We start from the raw sequence: 21662 nt of genomic DNA on the forward strand, positions 1-21662 counted from the left end.
AGGCCCGAAACATGATCCTAGCTCGCTGTCATTTTGCACATGCAGGGATCAGGAGCCGCGTCCAGCGGGAACGGCAAATAAAATATTGGTTTGAACCATTTCTATGTCTATTGGTATCCCCTAGGCTGCAGTCGCATGCGCCAGCTGCGGCTGACTTAACGCTGGGTGGAGGAAACTGGTTGCTCATTGCCTGGTGATCGTACGTATTGCCGTGTTCCAGATGCTCACCAAACTTTCCTCGGTGGCAACATGATGAGGAGATACTACGTCTCCAAGCCGGGTACACCACGGCCGGTCATTTCTATGCAGGCTCTCGGCGTGCAATGTGGACGGTGATTCCAGAGACATCAATGCAACCTCGGACTTTCGGAAGCTGCGGAGACGAACAGACAACGTGTCAAGAAGAATGTCCAATGATCGAGTGCAGTTCATCGGCAAGGCAGGACATGAGGTCCAAGGCGCTCAAGTGTTGGTAACTCATCAGACGAGAAATGAATATATCATTTTTTTTTTTTCCAGCCTTGGGCAGAATGCATTTCTTCCACAACTCTCAATCCACAACCACGACGTCGTCAGCGTCCATAAAATCACTCCCAGTGTTCGGTGGAGTATTACTCTTGCCAGCCTGTGGCCGTGTATCATCAACTTCCTCGACAAGTCCTGTGGCAGTGGAGTACCAACCCTTATCAATCGATTCCACCACGGATCTGCATGCATCGGCGACAAGCTCTAAATATGCCGGGTTCTGGTTTGGCAAAAACATGCTGATATGGGCACTCACTTCGTCTGCTGCCCTATCATTGATCGCCCTGACCCACGAAAATCCCGATTCGGGAAATTCCGGGCTGCCTTGACCCGTTTCAACCTCAGCCGGCAGGGTGCAGAATGTGCGGTGCTTTGAGCGTATGATCCGTTGACTAAACGAAGTCTTGCCTTGAATTGTACTACTCTCGACCAATGATGGGGCGCCTTTACCCAAACACGTATAGAAATTCGTGCAACGTATCCCTCGTTCGTTGTACACCCTGGACAGGAACGCTAGACGCTGTCGTAATTCCGAGGGCCGCGCTAAGCACCCAACAAAGATAAGATGCGAAGAGACCCAGTCCCAACCCTCCGTCAGTCGTTGTCGTTGTGTGTACATTGCCGCGGCGCCACCTGCAGCCACGGCACCTGCAGCCCCTGCAAACATGGCATACCGACCCCAGCGCTGCCAGGATGGCGTGGCAGCAGCATCAGTAGCCGAGGCAGGAGTACCGGCGGCTGTCGAAGGGAGAAGCCTGGGCTGTGTTTGCTGTGTGGCGTCTGAGCCCTCCCTTGTAGCGTTATTGGCTCCTCCGAAACCGAACAAGCCCGCTACTTCCGATATTGCGTTATATGCAGTGGTAACATTCTTATAGTGTCCTTCGGCACCATAGGAAACAACGCCCGGAGCAATTCCCAGAAAGGGTGTATCGAATGCAAGCACGCCCTGAATATGAGGAAATATGAATGTGCCCGGTTCTACGAGTCGGGAACTTGCGGCAGTCTTCGAGTTTGCTTCGCAGCCAACTGAAGCATGGCTTGAAGATACATCTGAGTAGGGGTCTGCAGGAATGGGCTGTTCTGATGCGAGCAACAATAGGGTCTCGGCTGCGACAATGCCACCCATAGAATGACCAACTAGGAAGACGTGGACGGAAGGGTCAACGGTCGGCGATGTGGTTTGATTGGCTACTTCCAAATCGATAACTTTGTTCTGGAGCCTACGCACAGGAAAGGTAAGGTGTCAGCGAAATTGAAAATAAAGGATGAAATAGTCCAAGCCGGTCGTCTCGACATACCATTCCCGGAATCTCCCCACACATTCGTTCAGACCACCACGAGTTTCATACTTGGGATATACCACGGCAGCGACCTTGACTGCGGGAAGTGCACGAGCGACTATAGCACGTAGACGATCTGGAAAATCGGCGAAAGTGTTGTCATCGCCCTATGTAGGAAACAGATGTTTAGTATGTCGCCTAATCGAGTTTCCCAACCTTCAATAATACGGGAGGAACAACAGGAACATTAGACAAGTGAACGGACCTTGAACCCGTGAATAAAAACTAGCAACAGTGTCTTCCTCATGATAGGACGTTCTGTTGATGAGGATGATACATCTTCGCTCATGTTCGGGCGCTAAGTAGATACTTCGACTGGTAAGAGCCACCTTGCTCTGGACCACAATCGGTCCTGAGATTGGAAGTCTCGATATCACGTTACGTCATTGGTGCCGATATCATCACGTGTCAGATGTGGAACGCAGCCAATGATCATGAATCACCATGATAATTTTATGGTGTCGATTGATTTGTTCAATTGCAGAAAGCATCGTCCTTTACTTGACTTTGATTGATATGCTAAGGGGACACCTCTCTTCTCCATGACATCGCACTGAGAGCATGGTCCTCCCGAGTAATCCCTAAAGAACAGTAAAACCACATGAGAAGGTCAGGAAGATGATTATGATGACCGAATATTATGCACAAGGCACCTACAAAAACTCAGAGAGAGGGTTGATTATGTGATCATTCATCATTTGATTGCTTCTTCAGCAATCAATCGATGGACTATTGACATCCTCGGCTCATCTACTCATCTCAATCTCTCAGGCCCAGACCGGGCCGAGGCCGACTCGGCCATTGGCCAATACATACCTGGGTGGACCATAAGCATCCAAAACGGTCATACCTCCAGAGATCCCAATAGTTCCCCAAAGTCTCAAAGCTCACATTGACGAGCCAGTATATATAACGAAACCGGCCTTCGCTCGCTCCAATACAGACTGTAGTCAGGTGTATACGCAGACGGAAAACCAAGGAATCGAAGATGTCCTCAAACGCGATCTACAACATCGTGAAGCTTGTTCCCAAACCCGGGAAGTACGACGAGGTATGGCCCTTAACTCTTATCAAGCGTGACCGGTTTCTAACCTCGGGCTCGAAACCAGGTCGTAGAGGCATTCGGCGCCCTCGCGAAGCATATCGAGGCGCACGAGCCCAAGACGCAAATCTACTTCGCCATTAGACCCGAAGGAACCGATGAGCTGCTTATCGTGGAGAAGTGAGTCTCATCGCATTCACCAGCGATTCGGTCTGAGGATCAGGGGAAGGCTAACTTTGAGCAAGGTACACCGACGCAGCAAACCTGAAGGAGCATGCGTCGACTCAGGAATTCAAGAACTTTTCGCGTCGGCTTGCGCCTTGCCTGGCGCAGCCGCCTGAGATGAAGAGGTCGAAATTCCTTACTGGGTTTGATAATCGCTCGAAGATCTAGATCGTTTGACCATAACGTCAAGGCTGTTATCGTATGCACCAGTTTATATCATCTGAACGAGGCCTTTCGGTGTCGACAGTGTGCTATAGTGCTTGTGCAGACAGTGAGCGCTATCCGGTTGGCATATTGAACACCTGCGGACTAGGCAATGAGGCTGCGAGTACTAGCGGTCAATAAGCAATAGTAATGATGAGAAAGATAGAATTTTACAAACATGAACCATCTCATCCGGTTTACTACCATGTAGCAAAGCAGGAACTGTTCGTAATACCGCCAGAAGAAGCGCTCCAGACAGCGAACTCAATCATTCGATATCTTGCTGAGCCAGAGAGCTTTCCGGCCAACTGCGACTAAAGTCTTACTCTTTCGTAGACAAGATTGAATCTGTGTCGGGCTCAGTTTCGGCTACTGGCTTGAGCAGTCATTGTGCTAGCTTCCGTATGTACAGAATGCCAGTCCACAGGGCATAAGAGTCACTGAGAATACTATCTACAGCAAAGCAAAAAGTCACCCCTGAGGCCAAAACACCATGGATGAAACCGAGAGAAGATCCGCACAATGCACTATATTCCTGATGCTTATATGATATGTTGTTACCGAGTTTGCTCGAGACCATGTTGACGCCGCCGAGGTTGAATCAAAGCGCCTAATGCTTTCCAATGCAGCCTGTTTACGCCTTGGCGAAGAGTGACCGGCGAGTGAGAAAGATTGAATCGGTATGAGCCCCCCATAAACAAACGCAACCTATTAAAAACCCAGATTCCCGCCAGTTAGATCCGACTCCAAACGCTTTCCTGCTTGGTTTCATCACGTGTAAGTCTCACATTAGAAATTCATGACGTCGTAAATGCTGCCCATTCATTCAGATTTCGATCACATATGCTATTGGACAGCCGGTTCTCCAAGTCGTACCCATTCTCGAGGAACATCCATGCTGCGGTTCACACGGCCGCCTGGAGTGAGGGGTACGTCGACACGGCCACGGCCACGTTCATCTCCATCACCTTCCTCGTAGAATGATAATCGAGAGAAATAGTCCTGCAGGACAGCTTCTCTGTCATTGTCGCCCACGATCGAGTTGTACTCTGGGGGTGGCGTTATTAGTGGCGGCGGTGGTGGAACGTCTTCAAACGCAGGCGGAGCGAAGGATGGCGCTCGAAGAAGGTGCATAGGACGGGGGGAACGCTCATTCGCCTCATGCGCGAGATGGGCTTGTGGAGGAAGAGCCAAGCCCCCAGATCCGTTGGTGAAGCTGCGAGATACAGTGCCCCCATTCGGTGCATCTTCCCGATCAGACACTAGTAGTTGGCTGCTCGAGCTGTTCCTGTTGACCATTGCCGCTCCAGGACAACCGCATTCGTACTCTTGCGTAGGCAGACCCGGATCGGAGCTTGGAGTGGTGTACGCAGGGAGATAGATGTTGGCTTGCGTGGCCTTGCAGGAGAGAAGGTGGAAGGGAGAATCAATGGAGATTTCGAAGTGCCTGCGCTTATTTGAGTCGCGCTCATCAAGTCTGGAGAGACGCAGCACAATCTAGATATCAAATCAGTCAACAACAACTAGGAAATGTTAAACGTAGGCTATATTACCTTGATCCAGTGGTTGATTTGAATATTCTCGTACGTCGTATCAAAATGCAACCGTTGCGATTCATCCCGATTCTTCATTTCGTGGCAGCTAGGAAGTTGAACATTGAACTCCATTTCGGTCGGGCCGACGCCAGAATCATTTGCCAGATTTCCTAGTAGATTCGTCCGGTTACGATCCACTATCTCCTCGCCTCTCGCAGCGGCCGCACGATGATCCCAATCAATGCCGCCACCTGCAGTGACACGCATCGAGCTGCCCGGGTAGGTGCTCACACTGGCGGAATCCGCTCGTTTCTCAAAAAGTAACACCTTCTTTGCTGGTTGCAGCCGGTGTACACTCTTGTCCGCCGTCCAATGTTGAATGTTTTCTGTCACATAGACTTTGATCCGGTGACACTCAACCTTGGCTAAGGGCGTCAATTTGAAGGCGATAGGCACCTGAGAGCCTAGCGGAAAAGACTTCCCTGATATGACAATATCGTAGTGCAGTTGATCCTCCCAGTTCCGAGAAATTGCAATGGGCTCGACCTGCTCCAACGATCCCTCCGCCGGGGTACGAATCACGGGCACTTCCAAGGTGCCCAGTAGATTAGGACGGAATGCGCCTGACCGTTCAACAATGGCTTCTAAATCGTATCTGACAAAGCCTAGATCGGTCTTGATCGTCTCTGGAAGAGAGCCATCGATGGGAAATTCAAAGTTATACAGGTAGTCACCAACTGGGAACATCCTGTAGTTGCGCTGGGGATGCGACTGATTGCTGGACGGCATTTCGTTCTTTCCAAAGCTGCGCGAGTGTGCGTGATTGGCTTGTAATGAGAGGCGCTTGAGCTCTTTCGCGGTCGACTGATTTAGGGAGGGGGACGATCCACTCCTGGAGAAGAGTTCCCGGGTCGTGGTTGTCGACCCATCTTTGCCTGTCACCGAGGTCATCGGTTTAGCGTGTTGATAGAAATGTGCTCCGTAATCGTTCTGCATGAGAGCAGTATCCCCATGGTTAAAGTACATCACTCCATGAGTGACCAGGTCTTTCTTGTCATGGAAATGAATCTTCTTCGGCGGAATTCCTAGGAAAGAGTTGCAGGGTCAGCAGAGCTCTTTTCTAACAGTGAACAAACATATGAATAAATCATACCGTCAGGCCAGTCAGTTTGGGCGTGACCACGGAAGCATATCGAGATCTTTTTAATCTTGACGCTCTTGGTGATTTTCAAGTGCAGCTGCCCGCGCAGTATGGCGGATTTCTTAGTACTCGGGTCATTCTGGTCATAACCTTGAAGAAACAAGACGGGCTCTGTTAGCGCAATCCCAACAGCGATACCGCTCCCTGTTGCGACAATCTTCTCATGGCGGAGAGGAGGGAACGAGGCCGTTGCGTCCGACGCTGATGGGGTATCTTGCCCCGATGCCGGAGCTAAACTCATAGACACCGTAGAGGAAGAATCGGATCGCATTCTCCTCGCCGCTGCAGCAGAAACTAACATTTGCGCGTCATGAGGAGATATTATAATCTCGGACACAGGACGTGGTCGCAGTGGTCGCGCCGTCCGAGACATCGGGTGGGTAGCGGTAGCGGAAGTAGTGTTGGTAAGTGGCGGCGATGATGAGCAGTTAATGGGCGGCGCGCCCAAGCGGAGGAAGCGCTTTGCGTTCTCCCGTGGCCCCGCCAGCCTTCTTAGTATAGAACTGCGACGATTTTGGCTTTGTTTAGGAAATTGCTCAACCGCGAGATCGGTGTTGACTGTAGTTGAAGTAATGGACCGACGTCTCTCTGATCTGGAAGTGAATAGACCAGAGAGTGATTGGAAAATCTCAGGGTTGTCCGACCTAGACAGGTCTTGTTCTAGGGGAGAGAGGTGAGCAGCTGTCATGTTGAAGGATACCGAGGCAAGTGCATAATGGACTAGACGGATGAAATCGGCATTAAAGTGATCTTATACAGAAGCCAGAAGCTTGTGGATAAGAAACAGAGACGAAGATAGTAAATAGGCTGAGTGTGAAAAAAAAACAAAAAAAACAAACACAAAAAAGTGAAAGTGAAGCGAGTGTCACAGTGTTGAAAGCAACAAACTTACCCCGTGTTCTGCAGCTCCCAAGTAATATTAAGGATGATCTCTTCCTCTTTTTCTTTTTTTTGGGGGTTCTATTATTTTATTTTGCGAGAATAAAACAATAATGTATGGCTGTGCTTTTGTTTCTTACGTGCAATCCCACCGCATTGAGTCGTGCGACTATTTCCTTTCTATTCCTCGTTTCTTTTTCCCTTTGGCGCCTCTAGACTTTTGGGGCTTTTGCTGCTTTGGCTGATGATCGACCACGCAAGGAGCCACGCTTGATTTTGGGCCCGAAACGGAAACGAGGCGTTCCCCAGAATCGCTGGACTGAACTTCGGTTTTGAGTCGGAAAGAGTCTTGATTGTACTCCAAAAGCGTAGTCAGTCGACTCTCCAGTGTCTCGGCTATTCTGTGGTTACGTCGGCGTGGAGTGAGGGGAAATGCACAGCCTGGTGATCACGATCACCACAGACCACTAACGCGATTGCAGGCCAGAAGGGCCGATGATGCGGGGATCGGTGAACAACACCGAAAGGAAGAGCGACAGGGTATGCTATGGTAGGTACAAGGCAATCACTCCAGCGAAACAGAGTTGCAGGATGGCAAATTCCCAAGAACCTAAACAGAAGAGGTGACGGAATAGACACAATGGCAGTGAGGCGGTGCGGAAGAGTTTGTTTGTTCGTTCCTTGGGTGATAGATGGAGTCTTGGTATTATTGTCATCAGACAAGTCGAACCTCCTAATAGTTTGGCAGTTTCTGGCGGACCCAGAAGATAGACCCTCATGTTATATTAGGTATCGAGTCTATGGTAGGGACATAACTCTACGATGACGCGGGATACCACCGAGCCACCACTCCAGGTCGCTGGATATGGATCCGGCGAGCCGGCAGACTGGCAGTTGGCATAGGTACACGTACGATCCACGAAAAAGAGTTCGGATCATACACAGAATGAAACTCCAATCACCAGGCGTCCCTCAATCTGTAACCTAAATTCCATCGGATTTCATTTGCGCGGGTTTCGGGGCAGGTTCCTAGCTACTCGTATTCTAGTGTCCAGTGCTTCGCAGGTAAATTTTCTGCTTCTGTCATGCAGATCATGTGCAAAGAGCTACATGATCATGATGTTTTGTTTTTTAAGTATGCCATCATTTTTCCATGTGATACCCCTCAGTGTTCACAAATTTAAGAAGGCGATGCTAATACTTTGACGCTGCTAAAACCCCGGCGCTAGTTTGTCCTGGCGTAGAAGGATGACGTCGTCGACATGATGTCCATATTTCGGGTATTCCGGCATTAAGAGGTACAAATTCCATATTTGTTGCCTCTGTTATCTCTAAATTCTTTTGTTCATTTGTTGTTTTCTCGTCATCACTCTGCAGCTTAGCGGCGAGGACAAATCAAGATATACCAGTATCTCATCGTTGATCTAAATGCGTGGGCTTGAAACTTCAAATGAATTCCACCTGTCGATCTCCAGTACGATGGGATCAATTCAATTAGTGATACATCATTATTCTTTTGTACCTGTGGCACGCCACACATGAACAATTTAACGTTTCTATACCCCATATTTGGCCGTTCTTGTACCACTAGTCAGATGTTTAATATATTAATATGAGTAATGCATCCTTCAAGAATCAACGATAAAGAGCGCAGCCGAACTCGAGTAGTCATATTTGGGGGTAGACTCTATCTGATTGAATATCTACTTTACTAATTACGACCGGGTCCTAGTAGAGGCTATGCTCCTTGATGGCTTCGCACAAATCCTAGATTCGTGCCTGATAAGCCGAACCAACCCAAGAACCTGATACCTCTGAGGCACAGTAAAGGAAAGTCCAGTATGAGGATCGCCGGCAACCGCGGCCGGTGGGGATCCTGACGCCGCTGATGACCTCATCATTTGATCTTTTGCAGATTTCGTCCGGACAAGAGTGGGAATAAACTCCGCTAATCAGAAAAGGGCGACTGGAAGATTCCAGCAGAGCTGTTGGTCTGGTAACTCTTCGGATCTGGCCTTCAAGTGCAAATCTCGTGTATAGTACTACTATCATCACTAGGGGCCGACCTCCCCACCTCACACTCTTATCTTCAGATGAGGTGGGACTTATCTGGCCCGTAATCTGTAGATTGTCCGGCACTATTTTAGCAGTATCAGGTACAGGGTCATGAAACGAGCCCTCCCTGCCTGAAATAGAAGCTTGAGGCCCAAACGCCAAGAGTCTACCGCCTCGCCAGGTACGAGATAGGGCTGATGACACCAACCTAGGCTGCTTGTAGTTCACTAACGAGTGAAACGAGCGGATCATACGTCATTGTTATGGTTAATTATCATGCTAGTTAGTCTATCCGTATTTGCAACAGAATGTAGGCGGATTGTGAGTGCGGAGTGCGGAATGTTAGTCTGTTACACAGTTCCCCTTGCATGGATCCTCGTTGGCATCGAGATAACTTTATGGGGCTATGGATGTCAACATCCCTACTGTTGGTATCGAATCAAGAATGCTTCACTTTCTGCTGCGAAATGGTCGCTACTCGCAATGCATTGATCTGGGAATCTACTAAGCATATGTGGCCCATAGATATGCATCGAGAATGTGTTCCGTAACGCTTCAATTGTTTTTCAAAGACTGCAAATTAAGTGAACCAGTTATCATCTAGCTCATTGATATTCATCAGGCCGTCCCCGAGCAGATTCTGGTCTCCAAGCCCTTCTCCGAAGTTCTCGTTTTCCATGAATAAATCATCGAAGCTTGATTCCCCTGGCGCCATAACATCGTCCGCATTGTTGCTCATCTGTCCTCCCGCTTGCTGGTCCTGACCTGGAAATCCATCAGTTTTCTGGAACTCTAAATCGAATGCATCGCCTCCCGTAGGACCACTGCCAAGGTTATCCCCCTCTTTAGAGAACATCGACGCCATAGCGCCCGACTGATCGGTCTCCTGGCCGATATCGCCGCCGATACCTGTATTTCCAAGACTCGAGCCAGATAGGAAATTCTGATTCCCAATATCATCATCTCCAAAATCGAGATGAAGATCGAACTCATTGGGCCCACTCCCGCCGTCATTGAGCATGGAGTCGAAGTTGATTTCTGTAGTTCCAGGGACTGATTGATCTGGCGCCGAGGACTGTCCTTCTTGCTTTTCCACCTTGACAATTTTGCCTTCAGTCTCCTGTGACGGCTTATCGCCAGTGAGAGGCTCTTGCACGGTAGTAGGCTCTTCGTCCAACTGGGATTCGAGCGGTTTCGTCTCTGTTACTTCCTCTATCTTTTGGGGCGGCTCTTGTGCGCCTTCATTTTCCGACCTGTTGCTTGGCTCATCCATAGCCACCTCTTGAGCAGGCTGTAGAGCTGCTTTCTCTGCTCTGATTCCCTCATAGTCTCTTTCGAGAAACGCTTTTGCGATAAACTGCCGTCTGTCAATAGCTGTCCCGTTGAAGCACAAAATGCCGCAGAAAAGTCACGTTAAACACATACTATTTGCTCAGATAGATCGTCGAGTGCAGCCTGGAAACGTTCGTGAGCCGCCGGGATCGTCTTTTTGAAACGAGCCCTGGCCTGTGTTGAGCCACCAGCTCGAAAAAATCGACCCATTTCAACGAGCTATCAGCAGTTAGTAATATCGACCCACGAAGACAGCGAGAAGAGATGCCACATTACCGTCTGATTGACCATAGCTGTTAACACAGCAAGGGACTCTGGATTTGAATAATTTGAGGTTTCCATGATGGCAAACGCTCCGATTCATCTGAAATGAACTGATGATATTCATCCAATGATGGGCACTACCTGCAGTGTGCGACAAAGTTAGTTCGATACTGGCAGCATGCCTATGGTTCTTTCATTTTTGGGTATCTCGTCCCTGAGTCTAGGACAAACAACTGACAAAGACTATGCATTGATCGAAACAAATGATCCATAAGATACATACAAGGACAAAAAATCATCCGGTCAGAGTATCATTTGAAGAGCTCACCTTCAACTTCAACTTTCAGGCCGCACAATATCTGCCTGGTGTGCTTGAGAGAATCTCGGCCCAAATCGAACCCATTCACAAGGACCAGATAGAGTCAAGTTAAGCGCCCTCTTATGACCAGCGGCATCTATCTCAATACGCTAACCTCATCAGGACTAGCGTGTCACCCACCAGGCGGCTCTTTGCCAGTTGCCCATCCACAGTTTGGTCGTCCTTTTGCTCCAGCTGTTAGAAACTCCTCCCGTCTGGACTAGTTAGTAAAGGTATGGTAGAGCATCTCTAGTGGCCTACCAAAGATCATCACATCACATCTCTTCTTCTTCTTCTTCCCCTGTTCCCATCTCATCTCACTCCTAGCATTTTCCTCCATCGCGCTTCTGTTGGTGTCAAGATCTCTGTGATCTTGTTTTCCTTTTTTCTCTCTTTGTTTCGCTTTTCCATTTTGGCGCTTTTATTCTTCTTTGTCCTTCGTCTCTTTCCCCCTCTCCCGACAATCACTTGTGTTTGTCAAACCCGGATCTTAAGCTTTTTTTTCCTACCACCACATATCTAAACTTGTTGGGGCTGGGTGCTGAAAAGAGCCGTGTTCGAGTCGTCCTGACTTAACGTATTTTAATTCATCACAGAGCTCCTTCGTGAGCGATTCTTTTTTTTTCTTTGAAAGACTGCCGTCTCTCGATTTTCTTGATCTAGCGAATCTTGCTTCTTTCGGTGCCTCGATCCCCGCGTCGCTTTCCGCCTTCTCGATCAACATCGACTTTGTTGACTGCTAAACGCTGTGCACCGTCGAGCAACAAACAGCGCAACCCAGCTTAACGCTTCCATCGCCGATCCACTTGTGCATTGTATCGCTTGACGATCCTTGCTGATTTTACCCTCTTATCAACCACAATGGCCGAGAACATGTCCTCTTCTGGGTCTTCCACCCTCCCACCTCCGCCTCCGCAAGCATCGTCTGCTTCGGGTCAGCAGTACGATACTTCTCAGGGCAACGGCCAAGCCAATCCTTCCCATATGCCACCCCCGCCTCGTCCGCCTGTCATCATTCCTCAGAACACCAATCCTATCCCAACCGCTATCACGTCCCCAATGTCCGGGAACATGATGTCCCCGACCAGTGCTGGTGGATATGTGCGCCGTGCCGCCCCCGAGCCAAACAAGAGAGCTCTGTACGTTGGAGGACTTGATCCAAGGGTGACTGAGGATATCCTGAAGCAAATCTTCGAGACCACCGGTCATGTCCAGAGTGTGAAGATCATCCCCGACAAAAATGTAAGCTTTACCCCTCCCTATTGCGATAATCCTTAAAAGCTATGTTAACATTTTGAAAGTTCAACAGCAAAGGATACAACTACGGATTTGTTGAATTTGATGACCCTGGCGCGGCTGAGAGGGCTATGCAGACCCTCAACGGCCGTCGAATCCACCAGTCGGTATGCATTTTTTGAATACTTACAAACTCGTCGCCTTGTGGTCCCATTACTGAGTGTGATATAGGAAATTCGGGTGAACTGGGCTTACCAGTCAAATTCCACGAACAAAGAAGATACTTCTTCTCACTTTCACATTTTCGTCGGCGATCTAAGCAACGAAGTCAATGACGAGATCCTGCTCCAGGCCTTCTCCGCCTTCGGTTCGGTGTCAGAGGCTCGCGTCATGTGGGATATGAAGACTGGTCGTTCCCGTGGCTATGGCTTTGTTGCATTCCGTGAGCGTTCCGATGCAGAGAAAGCACTGAATGCCATGGACGGCGAATGGCTCGGTTCGCGTGCCATTCGCTGCAACTGGGCTAATCAGAAGGGACAGCCTTCTATTTCTCAACAGCAGGCTATGGCGGCCATGGGCATGACTCCCACTACACCCTTTGGCCATCACCACTTCCCTACGCATGGAGTCCAAAGCTACGACATGGTCGTTCAGCAGACCCCACAGTGGCAGACTACATGCTACGTGGGTAACCTGACCCCGTACACTACGCAAAACGACCTTGTCCCTCTCTTTCACAATTTTGGATATGTACTTGAGACGCGCCTTCAAGCAGACCGTGGATTCGCCTTTATCAAGATGGATACACACGAAAATGCTGCGATGGCTATTTGCCAATTGAATGGGTACAATGTTAACGGACGTCCTCTGAAATGCAGCGTACGTTGTTCTCGCCTTTTTCGTTCTTATTCTAAGGCATCTTTTACTGACCGTTATAGTGGGGTAAGGACCGTCCTCCTACCGGCCAATTCGACAATTTCTCCGGCCAGCAACCCAATTCACCCTTCAACTCCAGTCCAGCTACATACTTCCCTCAATACGGTGGCCCTGGTGCTCCTATTACCCCTCAGGGTACGTTACATATTTTTCCCCCAGTGATTTGTTATAACGACTAATCTATCCTATCATAGGCCCCACTCCTGCTGGGCGAGGCTGGGAGCAAGGGGGAATGACTGGCCAAGGATATGGCCAGGCCCCCCAGAATGCGGGCTTCGGCCGCGGACAGGCCACACCCAACTCTGGCTGGAACCAGCCAAACAACGGCAACTTTGGAAATGGCTTTGGGGGCTACCAAGCGTAGCTTGTCTCTAGCCTATATGCTGTATATGGGCCTTTCTGGAGCAGCCCAGCCAGATGACCGACAAGGTGCGCAGCTATTTACAACAGCGATGGTGAGAAATTTGGTGTACTCGGTTTCATTTTACACTCTCTGTTTCACGGACTATCCCACTTTTCTGCTCTATACTTTCACAGCAAATCTCCTCTTCTTTTCTCTCATTTCTATGGCTTTACTTCTTCGTCTCACGATTGGCCTATGAAGTGGATTATCGAGCGCATGTTTCCCATTCTCAAGTGCTTCTTTTCAAATGAAATTTTGTGTGTTTACGTACACCAATACCCCAAGTCCACTTTGTTTGCATCAAGGCCCTGCTCTGTTCTTTGAATGATTCTACGCAGATTGTGAGCGAAGCTTTTTGGGACTTCTGATTCAAGTTTTCTTCGGAACAAACGAAAAGTACCTATCATCACCTACCTAGCCCTCGACTTGATACCTTTTGACTATCATCTTCATAAAATACCTACTTCTGGGCGTGTATCGTATCTATCTTCTTTATCTATGTTGTCTTCTCTATTGGATGAATATGTATTTCAAGCCGATTCAGCAAGCCCTTCCTTCTTGATAGTGCTATTTTGCTCTCGTTCCTTCAGCCACCTCCTTTTTTGGTCGGGTGTCCTGCACACTCGTATAACAATTATGATTATGCTCTTCTTGCAATACATGTGAGTCAACATTGTGCTCGCCTTTTTTTCTCTCGTGAGCCGCCATCTTTCACCCTGGCTCCTATCGCTGTCTCTGGCGCTCTGGAAGATATACCTTATGCTCGTCTTATGAAATACTTGCGGCCTTAAATAAATCATACACTGTATTTCGAATAAGTGATAGAGCCATGTCTGTGTATTGTAGTTAGCTCTTGTATTTGAAATATGGCTTCATAATTCTGCCAAACTTAAGGTTGAGCTGCTCACTTAGGAATCATTTTGGCCGCTTGTTGACCTTTCAGTCAGGTATCGTTTTGGCGATACACCTGGATTGTGGAGCGGTGAGGAGAAGGTTGGCGCCGGAAGTCTTGGCCCTAGGCCCACCACGTCTGCCTCCCGCACTCGCCTTGCATCACAACTTTAATCCGCCGAATGGAATCTCCACCCAGAGTGACCCCTGAACGGGTACAAATTCGCGCGACGAAGGATTGAATGTTTAGTATATCTATAACCGGGTCACTTGCGCCCGGCTTGCGCCAATGGAAGATGCAGGCGACACTAAAAACGTGACACTATCCCTCGACAAGGATGACCGGCTTTCTGGAAGGGCACGCTCAGGAAGCACAAGCAACGGACACAAGCGCAACACGTCCGGCTCGCTGCTATCGAAATTCTCCTTTCTCCGAATGAACACCGGGACGCACCACAATACCGAACGATCGCATTTAGACGGTGATAAGCACGATGAAGAGGAATTCGGTTCCGGATTGCAGGGTGGGAGGGCGATGTCGAGCGCTTTACAACAACGGAGAACGCGAAGAAGAAGGGGCTCGCTAAGGAAAACTGCGCTACTGGGAACGCGATTCGACTATCGAGATAAGAAGGCTACTCGGGCGTCGATCGATGTGTTACGAGCGGATGGCAAAGCGCCACCGCACGATCAGAGTACGAACGTCCTGGTCCCATCCATAGCCGATTCGGTCTCAACGCAGGATCAACCTACGTCTCTTAGAACTGCAGCAGCCCAGTCTGATGAGAACAATGCCAACTGGGGTCTCGTGCATGACGAGCGGGAAATCCCGACTGCCTCTGTATCCCAGCGGCCGCGGAAGGGTCTCTCGAAGGAGACCGTGCTTGGAGACGAGATTGGCACGGACGATGAGGACATGATTGCTCTTCCTCGCGTCAAAAATGCCAAGGCTGCCATCGGCTCTGTCTTTGGAAACTCCTCTACCAGCAGTACCAGCGGTGCTGCGGGATTACGTATACCGACGCCCCCATCGAGTTCGGACTCCTACTATGCTCTGCCGACGGACGCGTCGTATAGAGCCGTGCATCGCACCAAGTCGCCTCTTGCCACGCATGTTGTTGACCTCAAGTCCAGCCAAGAAATCGTCTGGGATTACTCCGAAACCGAGTGGTGGGGGTGGATCATCTTGATCGTGACTTGGCTGGTTTTCGTGGTGGGAATGGGCAGTTGTTTCGGTGTTTGGAGTTGGGCTTGGGATGTTGGTGAGACGCCCTATGCGCCGCCAGAGCTGGAGGATGATCCTACATTGCCCATTGTGGGGTACTATCCTGCCTTGATTATTTTAACGGCTGTCATGTCGTGGGTGTGGGTTGTCGTTGCCTGGGTGGGCATGAAGTATTTCAAGCATGCCAATATCACTGGGGATGATACATGAACAACTTCAAATCCTTTGTTCAGCGCCTAAATAACCGCTTGTACTCTATTGCAGACTGACATTAAATTCAAACAATGGATCCGAAATAATAAAGTTCATGACATATCCAACAAAGAAGAATCTCTCCCAATCATCCTCATCCAAACCCAGCAACAGCCAATGGTGGTATCTCGTTGCGCCCATTGTGACATTCTCAAAAATAAAAGCGACGACAACTCCATTACTTACCAATCACGCAAGTGTCAATCTTTCGGATGCGCGATTGGATCAATGCGACAGTGCGCATTGGTTCGATAACCGCACATCCAAATCGTCCAATCTCGTGCCCTTGCCACTCATGGCAGGATCCTTCAAACCGTCTGCTTCTTGAGGCTGAACCGTTGTCCCCGGTGCAGTGCTGACAAGGCCTTTGGAGACGGCGTAGCATGAAGACCGATCCTGGTTGATGTCCTCAGTGTAGAACTCGTCCAAAATGGGATGTAGAAGGACAGACTGCTTGTGGATGGTGACTATCGAGTTCGCAGGGACGGATACCCAGTTATCTGAAGGACAGATTAGCTCGAGTATATCACAGTAGGTGAATGGAGTGGCTCACGGCGTTCGAATGTGATGGGCTCACTAGCGACCAACACAATATCTGCTCCTTTATCGTGGCGCTCCATCTTGAAGTGACCTTTGTCTTTTCCTTCTTTCCATTTTGTCCCCGACGAGAAATACAGACTAGCGGGCTCGTCCGTCTTGCTGCTGATATAACGGGTACAAACCACAGTATGGCCGTCCGTCACAGCAAAGTTGAGCAAACTGCGAGTCTCCACGCCGGAAGCATTATGTCTCTTGGGAATATCGCGGATGAACTCATTGATCTTTGCGATGGTCTTAACCATCACTTTTCGCAGTAGCGCCTGTCCAAAGCCCTCCGGCCCGGGATTCGAGCTGGGATCAACCCCTTCCTTCTCCAAAAGGTCAAGGAATAGCGCAAAGGCCCATTCACTATCTGTGCCGCCCTTTACGCCGAGGTACCACTTGTCCGCGAGCGAGTCGGCTAGCGTGCGCTTGATGTATTGCCAGCCGCCTACGTTGCCATTGTGCATCCACATCAGAGTCTGATGCTGGAATGGGTGGCAGTTAGTATCGGAGAGCGTCCCCTCCGTTGTGGCGCGGACGTGCGCGAAGATGAGGTTCGAGCATGTCTTGGAAGCCAGGCGCTCCAGGTTCTCACAGTTCCAAGCCGGAAGTGTCGATGTGAATATGCAGGGTTCTGGGCCTAGCTTGGGGTCAGTGTAGAACCCTACGCCGAAGCCATCTCCGTTGACAGGCCGGCGATTATCCTGAAGGCCGAGACGTCAGCTATGCTTCGTGCAAGCGAATGGGCAAACGAGAATGAGGATCTGCTCAATGTTTGAAGTAGAACTTACTAAGCGTAAGCGAGAGTCATAGGACTGTGTTAAGATCGAGTGACTGGGCTCTGTCACTAATTTGCTGAGACGAATCTCATGTCTACCCTTGTATACCTGGCGAAGAAGCTGTCAGTCAGGTAGCATGGTATAAGTAGTCGATACTTGGCCATACCAGGAAACGGCACATGCTTCGCGATGTAGAGTAATAGCTCTAAACAGTAAAGAAAAGGCCTTAAAAGGCGTCCAGAACGAAGTCCAACTTAATAGAAATTGGGAAGCTTCAGAGTCCAGACCATGTACAATCTTGGACTATTTAGCTCTATGCCGTGAATGCACAGGCCGATGATGAAAGCCAGACCTTGTCTTCCACCATTCGCTTGCACAACAACCAACCGCAACCCTTGGGTTCCACGAAAGTGTGTGGTAAAATGATAGTTACTCGACAACCCAGTAAGCTCCTTGAAACCACTCCTTCAATTGTGAGCCTTCATGTATTCCTCATTGAGCCACACGTGACTCACACCGACTTTCTCCGGTGTACGAAGCGGCCAAAAGCGCAAGTCACGGGAATTTAGTAGTGGAGATTCGCCTTCATCACGGGACCGTTGTTGATTACATCAACCGTCATTCAAGTTATCCAGCTTTCGACACAAAACAGCAAGTATCATCGCCGTCCGCAGCTTGCAGCTCGGAGATGATAAGTTATACTCCCCCGCTGATCTGTGGTGTATGAGTGTTCAAAAGCCATGAGCGGGAGAATACTCTCGCACCGTCTTGTTCCGCTGTTGCGGACGGGCCTTCTGGCCCGCCATGTCCACAATGCTGGCGCAAGAACTGGAGGGCTACTACGCTCAGAGGGAGGTGCTGCACTTCGAGGCCGTGCTTGGCCTGTTGGAGCAAATGCAATTCACAATGTTCCTGCCGTGCGGACGATCTCCTTTGCACGGATGCTCCCGAAGCTTGCTCTGAAAATGGTCAGACTACCGGCGATGTTTGGAGGAGCTATGGTCGCAGGCTTTGCTTATATCCAGTACCAGGCTACCCGTGCGTCTTCGGTCACTAATTGCTAATGAGTAGTGCGACTGGCTGACAATCTCTATAGAGGCAGGGAATTACGCAATTGATATATTCAAACGAGCGGGCGAGACGGCTGGTGGCGCTGCCTCGGGTTTCTTTCAAGAATTACAGAATGTTGCCGAACAGACTCATCGCGGCTGGCAGAAAACCACTGAAGACATCGAAGTCCCGGAATGGCTGCAGAAGATCCTCCGCCTTGATGAAGGTTCACGCGACGGAAACGGTGGTTCGTCCGGAGGAGGGGAGTCCCCTAAAGAAAGTCGAGCTGGTGCTGGTGTAGCTGGGGTGGCTACTGGCTCGGCTTTTGGTTACAGCCAGTCTGACGAAGATGACGTCCGTCACGCGAGACAGATCGCCGAGGATGACCAGATGATGCTTCTTACGCGGAAGATGATCGAGATCAGGAATATTCTTCAGACCGTCGGGCAGTCCGGTACACTCACACTGCCATCTATTGTTGTCATCGGATCACAATCTTCTGGCAAAAGTTCTGTTCTCGAAGCCATCGTTGGACACGAGTTCCTGCCCAAAGGGACCAACATGGTGACCCGGCGGCCAATCGAGCTCACACTAGTCAACACTCCAAACGCACAATCAGAATATGGAGAGTTTCCTGCTCTGGGTCTAGGGAAAATTACGGATTTCTCGCAAATTCAGCGGACCTTGACCGACCTCAATCTTGCAGTTCCCGAACGGGACTGTGTCTCGGATGACCCAATCCAGCTTACTATCTACTCCCCCAACGTTCCGGATCTTTCCCTGATTGATCTTCCGGGGTATATCCAAGTTGCTGGAAAAGACCAGCCGCCAGAGCTCAAGCAGAAAATTTCCGACCTCTGCGACAAGTACATTCAGCCACCTAATGTGATTCTCGCAATTTCTGCCGCGGATGTTGATCTCGCCAATTCTACCGCCCTGAGAGCAAGTCGCAGGGTGGACCCTCGGGGTGAGAGAACGATCGGAGTCATCACAAAGATGGATCTTGTCGATCCGGAGCGAGGACTGAGCATACTTTCGGATCAGAAATACCCTTTGCGTCTGGGCTACGTTGGTGTGGTATCTCGAATTCCTCAGACAACTGCTCTGTTTTCCAGAGGTAGCGGCAATATCACTAGTGCGATTCTCAAGAACGAGAATGCCTACTTTTCGGCTCATCCGTCCGAATTCGGTCCTCAGTCGGGTGTATCAGTGGGCGTATCTACGCTGCGAGGCAAACTCATGCATGTTCTTGAGCAAACGATGGCAGCAAGCCTAGCGGGTACTAGGGACGCCATCAGCCAAGAACTCGAGGAGGCCACGTACGAATTTAAAGTGCAATATAACGATCGACCACTAAGTGCTGAGTCCTATCTTGCTGAGAGCCTGGATAGCTTCAAGCATTCGTTCAAAGCGTTTGCTGAGAGCTTCGGTCGACCCCAGGTTCGCGAAATGTTGAAGAATGAACTGGATCAGCGCGTCATGGACATACTGGCGCAAAGATACTGGAATAAGCCGATTGAGGATTTGGCAGCCTCGATGCCAGAGTTAGATCCTCTCAGCGACCTTCCCAAAGCGGATGCCGACTCGCAATACTGGCGGCGTAAGTTAGATGCCTCGACCTCCTCTCTGACAAAGTTGGGAATCGGCAGGCTTGCGACTACTGTTGTTGCCAATGCTATTCAAAACCAAGTTGACCAGTTGCTGGCAAACTCTACGTTTGCAAATCACCCTTATGCACAGAAGCAGATCATGGAGGCTTGCACTAGCATCCTGAACGACCGCTTCTTCAGCACTAGTGATCAGGTCGAAAACTGCATCAAGCCTTACAAGTTCGAAATCGAAGTTGAGGACCCAGAATGGGCAAAGGGCCGGGAGAATGTCAGTCGCGTACTGAAGGAGGAGCTCAAAGCCTGCGACGCTGCTTACCGACGTGTCGAAGAGGCCGTTGGCAAGAAGAAATTCAAGGATGTGATGACATTCGTTGATAAAGTCAGAAAGGGCGAAGTAGTCCTGGAAGGCGACGGCGCCGCTGGTGCAGGTGGATTCAGCTCCGCCCTGCTGAATAAAGGTATGTTGCGTCTTTCGCAGTTGACCGTTCCTACCACAGTACTAACAAAGAGAACAGGCCGGGAAGGCGTCTTCCTGCGTGACCGTGCCGACCTGATCAAAATGCGCCTGCTCGCCATCCGTTCGAAACAGTGCGCATCAAAGAAGAATAAATATTACTGTCCCGAAGTCTTCCTTGATGTGGTTGCAGACAAGCTCACGTCGACGGCAGTCCTCTTCCTCAATGTCGAGCTGCTCTCCGAGTTCTACTACAACTTCCCCCGCGAGCTAGACATGAGACTGGGCCGACACCTCTCCGACGCCGAAGTGGAACGGTTTGCACGAGAGGACCCGCGCGTCCGGAAACATCTCGACGTCATCCGGAAGAAGGAGCTGCTCGAACTTGCCCTGGAGAAGATCGAAAGTATCCGACAGCTTGACGGACGGAGCAAGCAAAGAAACTCGGACCGCCCCTTGGCAGCCAAGGAGCAGAGAAGCCGTGGATGGAACCTGTTCTGATTGATTGATTGCTATTTTCTACATGATATCCCATACTCCTGTGCTTTGCATCTACATACCATACCATCGACTATATCACTCACTACCCCCTAGCGTCTCTCCTCTCAGTCCAGCTGCTCAAGTTTCCTTTTCCATCGCCTTAATCAGAGTCAAATACCTTCTGGATTGGTATTCTTTCTCGTTTCTCGTTTCTCCTTTCCTTTTCTCCCCTGGGGTTCTTTTCTTTCCTCCTCCGTCTGAATGTAAAAATACTTAGGTACAGAAGTTGAGTTCTGAAGCGGAACTCTAATAGAGGGTAAATATAGACACTTTTTGGTAATTGAACTCATGATCTATTATGGTCGACAGTAGCTATCTTGACACATGTGATTGGATCCGGCGCCAGAATTATGAGCCTGTAGGACAGTTGCAAGCAGATTAGTAGCAACCATGTACGCAAATCACATATTCTCCATTATTTCCATTTGCCAAGCTCAATGCAATTAACAGAACCAGACATGGCTGATAACAGTTCGAAGCATCAGGGACAGATCGGGTACGAATCATACAGAAAAAGAATTATGGCCATATCTAAATGTCTAAAGGACAATCCCATCCCCAGTCTATCTAATTCATACACAGACAAAAGAAAAGGACAGAAAGTTACACTTTTCTCCACTTCTGCGACCATTGGGTCCGATCAGTGAGTGGATCTTTCGGCGAGATTCGTCTCGGACGGTCGACTGTGACGGACGCATAATGACGACGACGCCTCAACAGGGTGGAGAAAGGAAAGAGAAATTG

The 21662-nt window shown here is 49.6% G+C and overlaps 8 protein-coding genes across 8 annotated transcripts; 4 read left to right on the forward strand and 4 right to left on the reverse strand.

The window, feature by feature from the left end:
• Window positions 1-550: 550 nt before the first annotated feature.
• ALT_8064 (esterase/lipase family protein) lies at window positions 551-2112 on the reverse strand (the record flags this gene model as incomplete). Its single annotated transcript, XM_033555964.2, has 3 exons — window positions 551-1745; window positions 1824-1972; window positions 2071-2112. The coding sequence occupies 3 exons, from the start codon at window positions 2110-2112 to the stop codon at window positions 551-553; spliced, it is 1386 nt and encodes a 461-aa protein (XP_033411855.1).
• A 741-nt stretch (window positions 2113-2853) lies between these two features.
• ALT_8065 (putative quinol monooxygenase) lies at window positions 2854-3300 on the forward strand (the record flags this gene model as incomplete). Its single annotated transcript, XM_033555965.1, has 3 exons — window positions 2854-2916; window positions 2975-3087; window positions 3153-3300. 3 exons carry the CDS (start codon window positions 2854-2856, stop codon window positions 3298-3300), a joined length of 324 nt encoding a protein of 107 aa, XP_033411856.1.
• An 882-nt stretch (window positions 3301-4182) lies between these two features.
• On the reverse strand, window positions 4183-6760 carry ALT_8066 (arrestin C-terminal domain-containing protein; the record flags this gene model as incomplete). Its single annotated transcript, XM_033555966.2, has 3 exons — window positions 4183-4833; window positions 4890-5956; window positions 6025-6760. 3 exons carry the CDS (start codon window positions 6758-6760, stop codon window positions 4183-4185), a joined length of 2454 nt encoding a protein of 817 aa, XP_033411857.2.
• Window positions 6761-9586: 2826 nt separating this feature from the next.
• Window positions 9587-10629, reverse strand: ALT_8067 (uncharacterized protein; the record flags this gene model as incomplete). The annotated part of the gene is made up of 3 exons (XM_033555967.2): window positions 9587-10363; window positions 10432-10557; window positions 10615-10629. 3 exons carry the CDS (start codon window positions 10627-10629, stop codon window positions 9587-9589), a joined length of 918 nt encoding a protein of 305 aa, XP_033411858.2.
• Window positions 10630-11821: 1192 nt separating this feature from the next.
• On the forward strand, window positions 11822-13496 carry ALT_8068 (oligouridylate-binding protein 1; the record flags this gene model as incomplete). The annotated part of the gene is made up of 5 exons (XM_033555968.2): window positions 11822-12202; window positions 12262-12363; window positions 12428-13075; window positions 13135-13267; window positions 13327-13496. The coding sequence occupies 5 exons, from the start codon at window positions 11822-11824 to the stop codon at window positions 13494-13496; spliced, it is 1434 nt and encodes a 477-aa protein (XP_033411859.2).
• Window positions 13497-14715: 1219 nt separating this feature from the next.
• Window positions 14716-15861, forward strand: ALT_8069 (PIG-Y family protein; the record flags this gene model as incomplete). Its single annotated transcript, XM_033555969.2, has 1 exon — window positions 14716-15861. One exon carries the CDS (start codon window positions 14716-14718, stop codon window positions 15859-15861), a length of 1146 nt encoding a protein of 381 aa, XP_033411860.2.
• Window positions 15862-16128: 267 nt separating this feature from the next.
• On the reverse strand, window positions 16129-17445 carry ALT_8070 (glutamine amidotransferase subunit DUG3; the record flags this gene model as incomplete). The annotated part of the gene is made up of 4 exons (XM_033555970.2): window positions 16129-16403; window positions 16457-17189; window positions 17277-17372; window positions 17431-17445. 4 exons carry the CDS (start codon window positions 17443-17445, stop codon window positions 16129-16131), a joined length of 1119 nt encoding a protein of 372 aa, XP_033411861.2.
• Window positions 17446-18004: 559 nt separating this feature from the next.
• ALT_8071 (dynamin-related GTPase MGM1) lies at window positions 18005-20879 on the forward strand (the record flags this gene model as incomplete). Its single annotated transcript, XM_033555971.2, has 3 exons — window positions 18005-18302; window positions 18361-20382; window positions 20440-20879. The coding sequence occupies 3 exons, from the start codon at window positions 18005-18007 to the stop codon at window positions 20877-20879; spliced, it is 2760 nt and encodes a 919-aa protein (XP_033411862.1).
• Window positions 20880-21662: the final 783 nt, after the last annotated feature.

Source organism: Aspergillus lentulus (assembly GCF_001445615.1).
Source record: "Aspergillus lentulus DNA, contig: Alt16, strain: IFM 54703, whole genome shotgun sequence".
In the NCBI taxonomy this organism is placed as follows: Eukaryota; Fungi; Ascomycota; class Eurotiomycetes; order Eurotiales; family Aspergillaceae; genus Aspergillus; species Aspergillus lentulus.